The sequence below is a fragment of the Ursus maritimus genome, unplaced genomic scaffold (genome assembly GCF_017311325.1).
Source record: "Ursus maritimus isolate PB19 unplaced genomic scaffold, ASM1731132v1 scaffold_26, whole genome shotgun sequence".
Lineage (NCBI taxonomy): Eukaryota > Metazoa > Chordata > Mammalia > Carnivora > Ursidae > Ursus > Ursus maritimus.
In genome coordinates, this window is record NW_024425119.1 from 3,041,281 (window position 1) to 3,058,297 (window position 17,017).

At 35.3% G+C, this 17,017-nt stretch overlaps 1 protein-coding gene across 4 annotated transcripts in view; it reads right to left on the reverse strand.

Moving 5' to 3' along the window:
• WNK1 (WNK lysine deficient protein kinase 1) overlaps positions 1-17,017 on the reverse strand; it is a 151,055-nt gene that overhangs the window by 87,317 nt on the left and 46,721 nt on the right. For all 4 annotated transcript variants that reach the window (XM_040642014.1, XM_040642015.1, XM_040642013.1 and 1 more), the window contains exon 2: positions 2,625-2,797. In XM_040642014.1, coding sequence (XP_040497948.1) covers positions 2,625-2,797 — 173 coding nt within the window. The remainder of the gene's footprint in view (positions 1-2,624; positions 2,798-17,017) is intronic.

Below are 17,017 nucleotides of genomic sequence, written 5' to 3' on the forward strand. Positions count from 1 at the left end.
GGACTATTAATGAGAGCTGAAAGTTGGGAAAAAATCAAATGTCTATAAATGAATGAATGGATAAACAAATTGTGGTATATCTATGAAACAAAATATTATGTAGTCATAAAAAGGAACGAAGTACTAATACGTGCAACATCATGAACATTGAAAACATTTAGCTAAGTGAAAGCCAAACACAAAAGGCCCCGTTATTTTGACTCCATTCATATGAAATATCCGGATCAGATAAAACCAGAGACAAAAAGCAGTTAGTGGTTGCCAAGGGCTGGGATAAGGAGGAAATGGGGAGTTATTTAATGGGTTTCAATTTTGCAGGACTGAAGAGTGCTGAAGAATGGTTGCACAGCAATGTGAATGTACTTAACATTACTGAATTGCACACTTAAAAATGATTAAGATGACAAATTTTATGCTGTATGCTTTTTTTAAGATTTTATTTGAGAGAGAGAGACAGCATGAGTTGGGGGGAGGGGTGGAGGGAGAGGGAGAAGCAGACTCCCTACTGAGCAGGGAGCCAGACGGGCTCAATCCCAGGACCCCAGGATCATGACCTGAGCCGAAGGCAGACGCTTAACCGACTGAGCCGCCCAGCCGCCCCCTTAAGCAAATACATTTAAAACAAAACCGTGTTCTCATATAGTTATATATGACTTTTATACAGCCATTAAAGCATGTCCTCTCGGTGCCTGCCACTCCCCCTGCTTGTGTTCTGTCAAATAAATTTTTTAAATTAAAAAAAAAATCTATTTGCTTAGGACTAGATACACATCCTCAAGTCTTTCCGCATTCTCTTGATTCTTTCCTTCTAGAATGATAATTAGATCTAATGTCTTCTCCCTCCATGTCTCATGTTCTTCTTGCTTTCTGATCTTCATATTTATTCTTTTCAGTTAAATTTAGTCTGCTGTTTAACCTAATCAATGAAGTTTTAATTTTAAGGATTTATTCTTATTTCTAAAAGTTCTTTGGATCTTTTCTAATTACATCTGAACTATTTTTCTTTTTTTTAAGTAATCCCTACACCCAGCATGGGGCTAGAACTCATGATCCTGAGATCAAGAGTTGTGTGCTCCACCGAGCAACAATTTCACAGAGGCTTAGCCTATTATGTTACCCAAAGTCTCTCAATAAACTTTTTAAAACAAATAAACTGTCATAGGGTACTCTCCTAGGGTATGCCTTACAGATTACTGACAGCCCACTAAAGTATCCGAACTGGTGAAAAGAATCTCTAGGTACAGATACACATACAACTACTACCGCACAATTTTCCTTAATTCATTCAAATACTTATTAAATTTCAGGCACAGTGCTAGGGAGCACACAATCTAGTGGAAGAAAAAGACATATAACAAGCAACTTGGACGACGAGGATAAAGGTGTTGCCATAAATATTAGAGAAGCTGGGTGGGGAAACTAGAATTTGCAGAAGGGAAATAATCTGTTGGCTTTTCAATGTGTTAATCTTGAGCATCCAAAAGCACATGCAAGTCCTTACATCCAGGAGATACAAAACTGTTTCAAAGATCTGGGATGAATTAGCTCAGTAGTATTAACTAAAGAAAGTAGTAAGGAATGAATACATACTAAAGAGACAATTTTTTAAAAGTCAAATTCCTCCACAATAAAAAATTTAAGCCATATAATTTATACCACATTTGACCCTTGATCAATACAGGTTTGAACTGTGTGGGTTTACTTACATGCAGACTTTTTACAGTATAGTACTGTAAATGTATTTGCTCATAATTTTATTTTCTCTAGCTTACTTTATTATAATACAGTATATCATACATATAATATACAAATATGTATTAACTGACCGTTTATGTTATCAGTAAGGCTTCCAGTCAACAGTAGGCTACTAAGTAATTAAGTTTGAGGGATTCAAAAGTTATACTCAGATTTTCAGCTACATGGAGGTTCAATGCCCCAACCCTCACGTTGTTCAAGGGTCAACTGTAGTTTCCACTCTGAGTACAGGTAATCTGAGAGATCAGGAATTCCACAGGCAAACTCTCATTCTTACTTTAAAACTCTTTTAGGGAAAGGGAATTCCTTGTTGGGAATTGTTCAAATGGAGAACAAGAAATTTCTGCATTTGACCTGTTTTCCTGAAAGAAATGTTAAGTCTAGCTATTTCGGCTTTAATTTCTAATACTATGGCAAATGGATTTATCTAGTAATTAACTGTCACAGTATAATTTGAATTTGACATAACAGTTGCATAGATGCAGCACAAACTGTCCAATACAAGGTGATATAGTAAATGGAGAAAACTTCTCAATAAGCTTCAACCTTCTTTTAACCACTAGAGGGCTACATTGTCATATGATTTCATGATCTCTTAGCCGCTCAATTTTAGAACAGCAAATCAACATGATTTAAAATAACTAGGTTTATTCTGTAATAACTTATTTTAATATTACCATTAAATAATTATAAAATCACTTTATACACCAAAGGACTTAGTGTGCAGGAAAATGTGCTACCAAGAGTTGGAGGGACTGTTCCTTCCTTGGTACACCGGGCAACAAAAGCAGGACTGATAAAATATGACAGGAGACAATTCAAGTTCTTTCATACTTCTTGGTCAATTTTTATAATATTGATAGACTTACGTTTTAAGTGTTCCAGATGTCATAAGTTCAGTCACCAAAACAATGCACTTCTTTCCTTTTACTGTGGACTCCCAGGAATCATAGAATCGAACAATATTGGGATGCTGAAGGCCCTTTAACATTTCAGCCTCTTCTTTAAATCTCTGTCTCTCAGACTTTGTTAATTTTCGATCCTAAAATCAAGAACCAAAACAGAATGTGGTTTAAAATAACAGAAAACCAAGTCACACAGTCAAATTTAAATGCTATTAAGAGTACACTTACCTTGATGAGCCCTGAGAAATGTACAGAATTGTTGAATCATACTGCACATCTGAAACTAATATAGCACTATATGCTAATTATACTTAAAAAAATAAAATAGTTCAGGGGCGCCTGGGTGGCACAGCGGTTAAGCGTCTGCCTTCGGCTCAGGGCGTGATCCCAGCGTTACGGGATCGAGCCCCACGTCAGGCTCCTCCACTATGAGCCTGCTTCTTCCTCTCCCACTCCCCCTGCTTGTGTTCCCTCTCTCGGTGGCTGTCTCTATCTCTGTCAAATAAATAAATAAAATCTTTAAAAAAAAAAATAAATAAAAAATAAAAATAAAAAAAAATAAAAATAAAAAAATAAAATAGTTCAAATACAAAAAAACCCCACAAAAATAAGTTGAAATGCCAAACATGTACTAAATCATAATGATCAATAATGTTTAAAACAGGAATGCTTTAACATTAAAGTTACTAATAACTAATAATTTCTTCAGCCTTTCATGAGTGTGAGAACAGGCTAAAGTATATTTAAGAAAACTGGATTATAATGTCATGCTTGAGATTATTTCAGTGTCTTTATGTTAATATGTTACTCAGATACCGTATCATTTTGTGGATACAGTTAACTTACCACTTCTAAAATATGTTATTTTATGCGATATATGCAATTTAACAACATGGAACAAGTATGAGATTTTTGGAGACAAAAAGATCTAAATATAAATTCTAGTTCTGTCTTTGCTTTGATTAGAATTTTCTTTATGAATATATTAATCTACTAGGTATACTTTCATCACGTTTAAAGCACCTGGCACTTCATAGATTAATTCACTTCTCTGAGATGAACTGGGGAAAAGCACTTAATTTGTTGATCTTCCCTTGACAAGGTCCCATATACACAAACTCCGAATTATTCTGTATATTAAAATTGAAACTGTCATGTTAATATTCTGTCAAATCATGCAATACATATTTTAACAAAAGATTCCAGGCATACAATAAAGTAATGTGTCCATTACATAGTTAAATAAACATTATAGACATAACTAAAAGCCTGTAACTATAACAAGATTGTCCTTCCCATCACTATTCCTTACACTTGAATATCCCATATAGGTTTTTACACTTTTTGTTAAAATGTTACAATTTCATAAAAAGATGTTATAGAGTATGTTTTCTTTGAAAGCTTGTTTTTTTCACTCAGTATTGTTTGAGATCACCTGTGATGATATACAAGGAGATACTGCAAGATATCTACCATATTATTCTAACTTGGCTTTTGTTCATCATCATTACACAGTTACCTGTTATCTAAATATATCACAATTTATATCATCTCCTATTGATTAATCTTTAGGCTATTCCCCCATTTTTGCAACTACAATATTGCAGTGGTGTTACAATATTAATCTCCTTGGACATACAATATTAATCTCCTCAGATATAAATACTTGGATAGGACACAGGTTCTCAACTTATTACAAACCTACAGTAATCAAAACAGTGTGTTACTGGCATTAAGGATAGATACGTAAATCAAAGGAATAACATTAGGAGTCCAGAAATAAGCCCATAAATCAATTACGAATATATATATCTGAAGAGTATTCAGTAATCCTTTTGATTTTTGTCACCAACAGCCCTAGATATTTTGATATAACAGTGGTTATAGATTATCTCAAAATATCATTTATATTAATCATTACTTTGAAATTGACAGTTATTAGATTTTCAGTTGACCTGATTAGTATACCCTAACAATGCATACTATATCACAAATTTTAAAATTTTTATAACTATATTTTAGTATAATTAGTTTTCACTATAGTCCTAAGTATTTTACTATATAGAGTTAAAACACTATTCTAGCCTTCAAAAGAGACGTGAAGCACAAAAAAATACTAAGAACATCTATTAGGATCATGTCTAGAATTACTGAATCATAAGAAATAGGCACCTTCAATTTTCTTTTTTTTTTTTTAAGATTTTATTTATTTGATACAGAGAGAGAGAGAGAGAGAGAGAGAGCGCGCACGCACAAGCAGGAGGAATGGGAGAGGGAGAAGCAGGCTCCCGACTGAGCAGGGAGCCTGATGCGGGGCTCAATCCCAGGACCCTGAGATGATGACCGGAGCTGAAGCCAGACACTCAACCAACTGAGCCACCTGGGCACCCCACACTTTGAATTTTCATAGCTATCGACAAATTGCTTTTCAAGGGGACTGTACCAATGTACTCTCTTAATAGCATTGTATGAAGGTTTCCATTGCTACACAGGGCCACCAGTATTATCAGACACTAACTTTTATCAAGGTGATGGGTGTAAACTCATATCCTGTTGTTTAATTTACATTTTTAGAGGCAAGAATGAGAAAAAGTTTTTGTTCTCTTTGCAGGCTACTTGAGATTTTTCTTCTGTGAGATGCCTAATCATATCATTTGTTGTTTTCCTTCTTTGTAGAAGTTCTCAATATACTCTAGATACAAATCCTTTATTAATTTTATGTTACAAATGTTTTCTCGATTTGTGGTTTGTATCTCCGCCTTGCTTATGATGTCTTTTGATTTTGATGTTTTTATTTCACTGTAGTTCAAATTAATCTTTTACTTTATGGGAGGTGGGCTTTATCTCTTCAGTAGTTCTTCCAGACACTGAGGCCATACCTTTTCTTTTCCTTTTAAAAATATAAACGTTTTGTTTGCCATACTTGGGAATTTACCCGTTGAGGAATTTATCTGGTTGGATAAAAGAAGGGTTGGCTGTTTTTTTCTATATCAACCAATAACCGAATACCATTTGATGAACAATCTATCCTTTCCATATAAGTGTAATTCTATTTCTGGATTCTATATTCTTTTTTTTTTTTTAAGATTTTACTTATTTACTTGACAGAGAGAGAGAGCGCGCATGCACGCACAAGCAGGGGGAGCAGCAGGCAGAGGGAGAGGGAGAAGCAGGCTCCCTGCTGAGCAAGAAGCCCAATGCAGGGCTCCATCCTAGCACCCTGGGATCATGACCTGAGCTGAAGGCAGACGCTTAACCAACTGAGCCACCCAGGCACCCCAAGGATTCTATATTCTATTGGAATGGTCTGTTCTGCACTAACACCACACTTTCTTAAGTATTATAGTTTTAAAATAATTCATTCTTGGTAGAACCACTTCCTGTAACACCTTCCTCAACTTTGTTTTCTAAATTATCTTGGTTATTATTTTTTCCAATAAAAAGATTTTTATTTTTATAATGTAGAAATTATAGCATAAGCCAACTAAAAGAGTCAGAATATTACCAAGAATTTTAATTAAAGGCATATAATTTGTAATGATATTGAGACTGTATAATTTGTTCAACTTTTCCCAAGCTGTATATATTAGTTTTAAAAAATTTATTGTAAATTTACATACCATTAAAAAATCACTATTCTCATCATCCATCTTATACATTATCTCCCCTAATACTTTAGGTCCCTCTTATCCTATTGCTCCTTAAGATAACATTATAATTGTTATTTAACAGTATATGCTTACTTATATACGCCCAGGTATCTTTTCGTTCACCCTTCCATTTTGCTCCTTATTCTCATTATCTGGGTTCATTTTTCTTCTTCTGTGAAATATATTTTTCAAAATTCTTTCAGTAAATATTCCATTAGTGGTATAATCCTAGGTTGTTTGAAATGTTTACTTCATCATCACTTTTGAATGATAGTTCAGATAGATGTTGAATTCCAGGCCGGCTTATTTTTCTTTAAGCATTTTCAAGATACTGTTTTGTGGTGTCTGGTGTCTACCGCAGCTGTCTGTATAAATGTCTTCCTTTGTAAATTTATCTGTATTTTCTCTCTAGTTGTTCTAAAGACTTTTTTTTTTATTGTGTTCTGCACTTTCAGTACCATGCACCTAGTTTTATGTATATATAATGGGGCTGATTGTGTTTCTAAGCCAAAAGTTTCAAGTATTTGTCTTCAAGTCAGGAGAATTCTCAATTACTATCTCTTTGAATATTGCCTCCTCCTATTTCCCTTTCTCTTTGTAAGATTTCTATGTGTTATGTGTGAGGGTGTATGTATGTGTGAGTGCGTACACCTGCACAACCTTACCCTATCCTTCCTATCTTCTCTCTCATTTTCCATTTCTTATACCTCTGGGCAATGTTCTTAGATCTACCTTCTTGTTCACTAAGTCTCTCTTGAGTCATTATATCTAAACTGCTTATTACCTCTTTTAAAATTTTTGCAATTAATCAAACTTTAAAGTCCAAAGGAGGAAGGGTCTGTGAAAGACATGTGGCCAGGTCTCAGTCCCTGCTCCAGAAATAAGAGATGAATGAACACAAACCAGATGAACACTTCCAACTGACCATACAAGTCTTGGAAGGGTAGGTATATAGGTGAGAGGGGCATATACTTGGACAACCACAAAGAAAATAAAACAATTGTCAGTCTGTCACCAAAAGTACCCACCAAAGAATTGATAAGAGGAACTCAGTCACCACTCCAGTCCCTACTCTCCTCACTAACATCATAAACAAAGCTAGGAGGGAAAAAAGAACAACAAAAAGGCTCAGCACTTAACTAATGGCTTCAGTGGGGAAGGAATTCTGCTGCCATTTCACCAGGCCCAGTGCCTAGGGAAAGGATTTGTCCCTCCCCGCTCAGTGGCAACCCTAACACATGGGTTTTGAATGAGACATGATAACTGACAGCTCATTTGCATAGAACCCCTCCAACCTCCCCCTATTCCCTGCTTCACGAACATGTAAGTTTTCCCAGCACCTTTCTTGGAATTTCCTCTGTTCCAGAGTCCTGCTCCATCTCCAAATCACCACTGCAAGCTTGGCTCCTCTCAAAGTTCCATAAAAGCCCCCTTTCACATCCCTTAATCACTTCTATTCCCACTCTCAACTAGAGTCTACAATCATCCACAAGTCATATACCCTCTCCACTGAGACTCAGATCCATGGCAGCAGAGCTATTTTGTCCTGGGTTATCCTCCTAAAATGTTCCTCTTCTGGAGAGAACAGACAGTGAAAAGATAAAGTCAAAATATCTAAAGGCTGATAACTGAGGAAAGTAGCACTTTTAGTTTTTAATCACAATGCATTTTCATTTCTTGAATCTCTTTTAGGTCTTTATTAAATCAGTCATTCACCACCCTCTTCCAACACTAACTTGACTCTTTTAAGATAACTTAAAGGCTCTATTCAATACTACTTTTATCTGAGTTACTGGGGCTTTAATTTTATCTACTATTTTGGATCCCTTGTGGTGGTTTGTTTCTTCATGTGATTTACAATACTGAATAAAATGGTCATCTTAAACTGTGATTTGTCTGTTGGAATATCCTCAGTTACAGGTGTATTCCTGTAGATGGTCTGGAGTTTGTTTAGGCCTAGTGCCCTAGGGATATTACTAGCCCTGGCCATTAACTCCATGCAATCAGTTCAAATTCCACGAAATCAGTTCAAAATCAAAATCACATGTGTGAATACAGGTCTTTGTTTATAAATTTTCAGGGTAAACTTTCCTTTCACCTGACCTGAAGAAGCTTGTCTTTTTCTGTCTTAGAAAGGGAATTTGGGGCACCTGGGTAGCTCAGATGGTTGAGCATCTGTCTTCGGCTCAGGTCATGATCTCCAGGTCCTGGAATCGAGCCCCATGTTGGGCTCCCAGCTCAGATGGGAATCTGCTTCTCCTTCTCCCTCTGCCTCTCCCCCTGTTTGTGCTGTCGTCTCTCTCTCTCTCTCTCTCTCAAATGAATAAATAAAATATTTTAAAAGGGGGGGGATTTTTCTCTAGTCTGTATTTTCATTAAAGGTGTAGCTCTCTTCAAGGAAAAACTTTATTGCATCTCAATTCCACTACCTGCTTGGGCTTAAGACTTCATCTATCATTAGATAAAAGGTAAAACCATGCCTCTTAGTTATTAACAAGATTGGCAACTGTCCCAGAAAAATCCTCACGTCAGTTCACAATTCTCCCACTCTGGTTTTTTGTTTGTTCTTAGTTTTTAGACCTTGGAGATTATCCTTACATTCGTATAAGCTTAGTTATGCTTAAAAGGATAGGTTTTTATTGTTCTTTTAATAAAAATTTTCTAAATATCTGGTGTTTTACAGTGGAAGTGAAAAAGTTTTCAGCTTGTTTAAAGGTTTTCCATTTATTGACCTACGATAGGGTTTCCTGATATACGGGTTGTTTTTTTTTTTTTTTTTTTTTTTTAAGATTTATTTATTTTAGGGGGAGAGGGAAGAGAGAGTCTTAAGCAGAAAGACTCCACATGGAATGTGGAGCCTGACAGGGGTCAGAACCTTGAGATCACCACCTGAGGCAAAACCAAGAGTCAGACACTTAACTGACTGCTCTGCCCAGGTGCCTCTCCCAATATACTTTAAAAAAATCTTATTTACCATACATTCATTCCTAAATGTTCCTCATTTAAGGAAAATTTATATAGAAAACAGAAGAAAGATCTAGATCACTGTTGACTCCCTTATACATTACTAAACCTTACTATAGTTGAATTACAAAAACTTATTTTAAAGAAATTGTGAAGCTAATCCAGTCTAAAAACAATTAAAAGACAGAAATCACATAAGCCAAATGAATTATGAGGTTCTACCTAAAATTTACAGACATTTATTTTTTATATTTTATTTTTTATTTTTAAAATATTTTATTTATTTGACAGAGAGACAGACAGTGAGAGAGGGAACACAAGAAGGGGGAGTGGGAGAGGGAGAAGCAGGCTTCCCGCCAAGCGGGCAGCCCGATGCACGGCTCGATTCCAGAACTCTGGGATCACGACCAAGCCAAAGGCAGATGCCTAACGACTGAGCCACCCAGGCGCCCCTATCTTCTATATTTTAATATATAGTCTGCCTTTCTTGATTGTCTTTTTTTTTTTTTTTTTTTTTTTTTTTAAGATTTAAAGAGAGCAAGGCGGGTAGGGGGGAGACATGGGGATAAGGGGAGAGAAATTCCAAGCAGACTCGGAGCTGAGCACAGGAGCCCCCTGGGGGCTCGATCTCACAACCATTAGATCATGACCGGAGCTGAAACCAAGGGTCGGGGCTCAACCAACTGCACCACCCAGGAGCTCCCTTGATGAGTATTCTCATCTTCTGTAGCATGCAACATTCATTTTAGTTTTTAGCAATTATTGCACATCTTCATAAATGTTTGCTTAATTTTGACAAATACTTGGGTAACCTGTATCAGACAACTAGATATAATGAACATCAGAAATAAAGTTCCTGCTATCCTAGACTTTACAGTGTAAGAGGCAGAGGCATTAATCTTATTAAGAATGATGAGAAAAAAACTGGGTATCTGAGAGTGTATCACAAAACACCCAATTCTGCATACATGATTGTGTACAAGCTAGAATTAACCATGTAAGAAAAGAAGAACCCATATCAGCAGGATACTCTAAGGATTAAATGAGATCATGGGCATGAAAGTACCCACGGTTCTGGTCACATAATACTTGAAATGCTTAAGACCACAAGAATCTGTAAAAAGTGCTAAAGGTAAACATGGAAATGCAGGATACAGATCGGGGTTGAGGAGATTCAAACTTTAATAACAGTGAACTTTGAAACTTGAACTTGCTTTATTTAAATTTTATTCACCCATAGTTTAGAACTGCTAGGAAATACATCACTTACAGTAGACCGTTGTAGCTGAAACCTGGAATATACATTAAACAGGGTAAGGGAGAACACTGCTGTAGAGTAAGAGCTTAAATAGAAATTATGTAAATATAACCACTGTTGTAAAAATAGGAAGTTAATTTTAAGCCTGAATAATTCTCTGCATAGGGCTTTCACAAAATCTTTAGTTTAAAAGACATACTGACCCTTCAATTGTGAAGTGTTTTCTCTCGAGTGATATGTAATTTTAAACAGAAATGATTACTAGATGTGAAATATAACACTAACACAAATCATTCTACGCTGTTACTTAAAATGTAATTGTATTTAAAATCTTAAGACTGTTCTATCATATCTAAAATTCAGAGTTTTCAATAATGTTTTAAAGTATACAAGGCTTGGGACACCTGGCTGGCTCAGTCGGTTAAGCATCTGCCTTTGGCTCATGTCATGATCCCAGGGTCCTGGAATCAAGTCCCTCATCAGGCTCCTTACTCAGTGGGGAGACTGCTTCTCCTTCTGCCTTCCACTCCCCCTGCTTGTGCTCTCTCTCCCTCTCTCTGACAAATAAATAAATAAAATCTTAAAAAAAAAAAAAAAGTACTACATAAGGCTTGGTAAATTTTCCGCTGAAACTCAAAGTAATTTACTTACATCTTTCTCTACTACCACCATCTTTTTCAAGCCATCATGATCTCTTCTGAAACCTACCAAGTTGTTTCCCAAATCTAATCTTACCCTTATATAATCTGTTTTCCTTTTTGTCCATATATAGCCAAAATGTTTTTAGTGCCAATTTAATCAATTCTAAAGAATGTCTACATGATTTTTAGAAATACCATTTTTCATTTTTCTCATATCTGAAATTAGAATATGTCACACTACTGGAATGAAATATTGTATGTCATAATACTGTTTAAAGTGTTTAATAACTTTCTACAGCCTTTAGGACAAAGGGGAAAAGGTCCCACATAATATGGTCCTTGCCCACTCTCCAAGCTTCATTTCTTATCACTCTAAACTTTTCCATTCTCAAGCATGTTATGCTTCTTCCATACGGGTCTTTCATACATTCTGTTTCCTATCTAGGACACCCTTCTATCAACCTTTTTTGCCTAGTTTAATGCCCAGTCATCCTTCAAAGATCAATTCAAGTCATTTCCTCAGGGACACCTCCCCTGACTTTTACTCTAGGTCATCATACCACCTATACGCACACACACATCTTTTTATAAACTATGTATTTGCCTTTTTATAGCACTTAATCACAAGTCATATTACATTGAGACTTATTCTAAAAGCAGTGACAAAATGCTTTTTCAGTGTTCTATCTTTAGTATCTGACAACCTAGCATAATGACTTATTCAACAACCACGTACCGAATGAATCCATAAAAGTGCTTTCCAAGAAAAAAAAAAGTATGTGTATATCCTTAACATGCAGTTAGCATTTCCCCAGAAATAAATTTCTATGACTTAAAAGAAAGGTGAGAATGAAAATTAGGCCTCTGAGTCTCAGTAAGTCTAATACAATGACCAACTTGTAAAGGTCACAGCCATTTTGATTTTTAAAAATAATTTGTAAAAGCTCATTGTAAAAAAGCTGCCAACTACTTATTTATAGTAAAGCACAAAAAAAGAGGGGGAAAAAACCTCAAACAGGGACTTCTTCCTCACCATAAAACTACAACCAGTTTCCTTGTAAACACAATAAATGGCAGTCTTAAAATTCTACCGGAATACTAACTTTTATCTAATTTTGCCTGTAAGTCATCTATACTGTAACAGAGGTTATTTTAAATATTGTGCAGATTTTTATCCTCCCTGAAAATTACTGATTTTAAGAGGTCTGAGAATCTTAGTAAATCTTTAAAATTAGAAATATGTAATTACATGAGTACAGATTATCAACTAAGTGGGGAAAAAACCCAAACAAGTAACGTGGTGCTTCTTTCAATAATTTGTCCACTTGCTCTACCTATAACTAAGTCTCCTATTTTTTTAACTAAGAGCATTTCATAAACTATCTCAGGATGACATTATTTTAGCACCCCCCCAAATTTTTTAAGACAACAGTTAAATAGATCAAAACCAACAAGCACGCAGACCAGTAAGAACAGTTAGGGTTTTAAAAATATTTGCTAAGTGTTTGCTACTTACTAGCTGGTTGTTTAATTCTGTTCTCATTAATTCTCAGAAAAAAACCTGTGAGATATTAGACAATATGACTTTAACAGATAAGCAAACTCAGAAAAAAAATTTAATATATCCCTTAAGTTCACAGGAAAATAAGAACTAAGAATTAAATGAGGATTTAACTCAAAGCTCATGTTCGATTTACTATACTAGAACAAATATTTTAACATTTTGTGAAGCTTCCAAAACAATGTTCTCAGAAAAGCCATGTTGATATTTCTATTAACTAGGGATCACTGAAAAAGACTAGTCGCTTTACTAAATTATAACTGAAGACAGAGTAAGAGGAATATATATTATTTAAATATTACCAACTGTCAACAAATTATCATGAAGACAATGGTAATATTTTAAAACAAAGAATCAAATGAGATTTCGAACAGATTAGTCACTGTCGCTTTTTAGTACCTTCTCCCCAACATTATCAAGCTGGATATTCCTGGGGACTTGATACGCTATCATTCATTTACTTCAGTGGAAACTAGAGCTGATGCAGCTAACCCACTCTATTCATTTCATTCATTTCTTTCCACCTACATAAAATTGTTTTGACAGGCTAAATGAACAAAACCAAGGATCACTGTCACATGACCTCCCATAATATGCACAGTTCCGGGCTGCTGAGGGCTGGAGGTGGGGAGCTGGGCAACAACTAAAACAATTGTTCATCTCAGTACCATCCAAATAACAGTGCTCAGTAGATTATTTGCTGATGCAATTTCTTCTTGGGTGAAAAACACAATGTTAATATTTGGTACAATGGCCTCTCAGCAATTTGCACATCTTCATTTGCTTGCTTTTAAGAAGCTTATTTTAAACATCCTCTAGAGGCACTTTATCTTTATCCCCAAATTTCACTATTTTCTAAAGTAGCAGTCCTATCCCTAACTAATGTTTATTTTATAAGCCCCAGAAGCAAAACTTCCAAACAAACTGCAATGAAACAGTGAGATTAGTTTTCATTAATTAATTTTATTGGCTAACATATGTACCCTCAAAATATCTGGCTCTCAAGTCTTATTAGCATTAAAGCTTCTGTAGCATTTTATTTTTAGCAATATTCAAAGTTTTACTGCTAAATTAAGACCACAGATGGTAAGTTTACATATCAAAATATGGGTGGAGAGAAGTGCCTGGAATTCTGTGATTAAAATATTTTAGGTCAATATTGAAGTCCTCCCTCCTTATCATTTTTTGCACCACTGTGACTTAGCAAAGACCTGGGTATCTATTACATCTTTTTAAAGTGGCGCTTAATTGTGGGTGTTGGGATACAGAAATAAAAACTTGTCTTCAGGGGGAAAGCAGTTTGAAACACTGCTTTCCAGTGCAGCATGGATTTCAGCTACCATTTAGTAAAGAAGTAATTTTTTTTAAAGAATTATTCTGTACTTTGAAAGAAAGGAATCATAAAAGTAATTAAAGTCTGGCGTATCTATCCCTCATAGGCCTATGTGGTCTAATAACAATTCCAAGATGACAGAAGTTACTTCCAAATACTTCTGTCTACTAAATACTTTGCTTTTTTTAACTATATAGGTAACTTGTATTCTTTGTCTTGAAAATTTTAGAATAAAGACTGGAGTCCTGGGCAAAGATGGGAAAATAAATAACAGATGCAAAATAATGATTCTCATGCAAAAACAACAAAAATTATTAACGGGGCTGTTGAGGTGTTTTGAAATACAATATGAAAATTAAACCTGGATTTTAAGTGGCCAAATCTACACAGTAAATTCCTACTACAAATTTCTTTATGGCTTTATTATCAGGTACCCTTAGAGAGGAACTGGGCCTATCCCATAGAGAAGAGTCTACATTAGCTTAATTTTACTCAATAGGTCAAGAGATATGACAATTATGAGGGTGAGGGAGAGTAGAAGGATATTTTAAAAATGACACTGTATCACCTGCTTCTCCATGGAATCTTTTAAGAACTATTCTGAAAGAGTGAGTACCAGTTTCAGAGACCAAAAAAAAAAGTCATCAAAATAATAGTAAAAAACAAACCAAACAAGAAAACAAAAAAAACCTGGTTATTCTAACTCCCCATCAGTCCCTTTTTCCCAATCTGGTTCATCTTTATTTGTATTTCATTTATTTACGAAAAGGTTCTCTGTTTCAAAGCAGCAAGAAAAAATGATCTACTTTCACAAAAAGGTCAAGAATGCTTTCTCAAACCAGACTAATTTATATAGGTCTATCATTAAGCATCCTCCAATTCATCCCCAAATCTGGGCCACAAATACGTAAACCTGGAGCCTAAGAGATTCTCTCCACCAATCTCGTTGTCAGGGGGAGGAGCACAAAAGCCAAATAATTCAAACATATCTAGAACCTGGCACAAATAGAAAGTTTTATGTTAATGCTACAAATATAGCAGATATGTATAACAAATGAACCACACAAAAAAAGTAAACACAATCAGTCCTATTAAAAAATACCAACTATTTTCACTAAATCACTTACAATATCCATTGTAATAGCAAAACTCAGAACACTACTTAGCCGTTCACATAAATTCAAAAGTTTTTACTGAAATAGATTAGATTGATTTGAAAGTGAAGGCAATTAATGGAGAGGGCTGAACTCCAATTGTTACAGGTAGGACCGCAGACTAAAACTTTCTGAAGAAAGCAAAGGGACTGACAAGGGAATAAGAAGGGAAGTTGAATGTGGACAGAAAGTAAAAAAATTCTTGCTCATTATAGGAAGGAAATTTTACACTTCAGAGTTAATGATAGCCTGCAGTGGATATGAGAAAGTTTCCAGTTTTCTGAATGGGAAATGAAGGGTTCCCAAAGGGGAGACCAACGAAACCTAACTGAAAAGTCAAACGGAGTTATTAGCACTGAAACTTAGTGGATCTTCCTGTTAAGAAACCGCCACCACAGGAAAGCAAATCCTGTAGGTGCACATTGCAAAGCAAGGATCTCATCAAAGAATTCACTGAGCTTGACATTCAAAACTTGTCTCATTTGTCCAGAAAAGAAATCAATAAAATTAAATCCAGCATATAAGAACACAATGCACTAGCTTTTCAATAGGCATGACCTAGGGAAATAAGACCAAAGCACAATTTTAAAAAATCTTTTAAAAGAAAGATACACAACACGCGCACACACACACACACACACACACACACACAACACATACACATGGACAGGGCTCTGAGTATAATAATATACCCATTCATATTAAATTTCAATATTTGTATATCACTTTTTCTTCTAGGATCCTCTCTTTACCAGCTCAATCTTAACCTCTCCCTTCTCAAATCCACTTTGTGGGGCAGGGAATACATATTTCCCTCCACTTTACAGGGAGACTCGTACAGTAAAAAACAAAAACAAAAAGCCCAATTTGCACAAGTGCACCTGCCTTAATGAAGTTTTATTTTATCTTCATGTTTGGTAGGGTTTATTTTAATGTAACACTTTACTAATTCTGGAATTTGAATTAGTATTTACAAAGGTCTAATGCACATTTTATGACCCAAGACTCAATGTATCTCCAACCCTACAAAGTTTCTTTCACAAATTAGCTTATAACAATTTCAACTTCCTACTTTGTCTCCCCAGGCAATAAGACTGGAACTTTTTCAAGCCCTATAATTCTATAATTCCATCATTCTCCATATCTCATTTCCACTGCTGCACACTAGTAAAACATACAACTATCTCATATCAAAACAACTATTAACACTTTTCCTACATCAATCTATCCTTTTGAAGGCAGATGTCCTCCAAAACACTATTTTTATTATCCCAAGTCCCTTACTCAGAAATAGTGAATGTAAAATTAGCCAACTTTGCCTAATTATAAGAATTTTCTGGGACATTTGTCAACTAAGAATTCCAGAAGCATTACCCTAGCCCCAGTGAATCAATCACCAGGGGAAGGATTTCTTATGACCAGAATGTTTGAAAAGTATTCTATTACATTAAATCCAAATTCAAAAGCCACTCAGATGCATCTTTTCCCCCAACACTTTTCAGCATAACCCACCACAGATAGGAGGGACTCCTTTATTCTCACATGCCATGTTTATCTCTTCTTTTGCACTCCTATAGCTGAAGTAATTGACATGAGTCTTAGTTTTCTTGCCTGTAAAATGGAAACACCATCTTTCTTAAGAATTATTTTGAGAATTTAACATACTGCATGCAAGCTTTTAAAACTATCAAAATAATTACATAAAATAAGAACATTTTTAAAAAGATTTATTGGAGAAACAGAGCATAAACGCACACAGGAGAAGGGGCAGAGGGAGAGAATCTTTCAGGCAGACA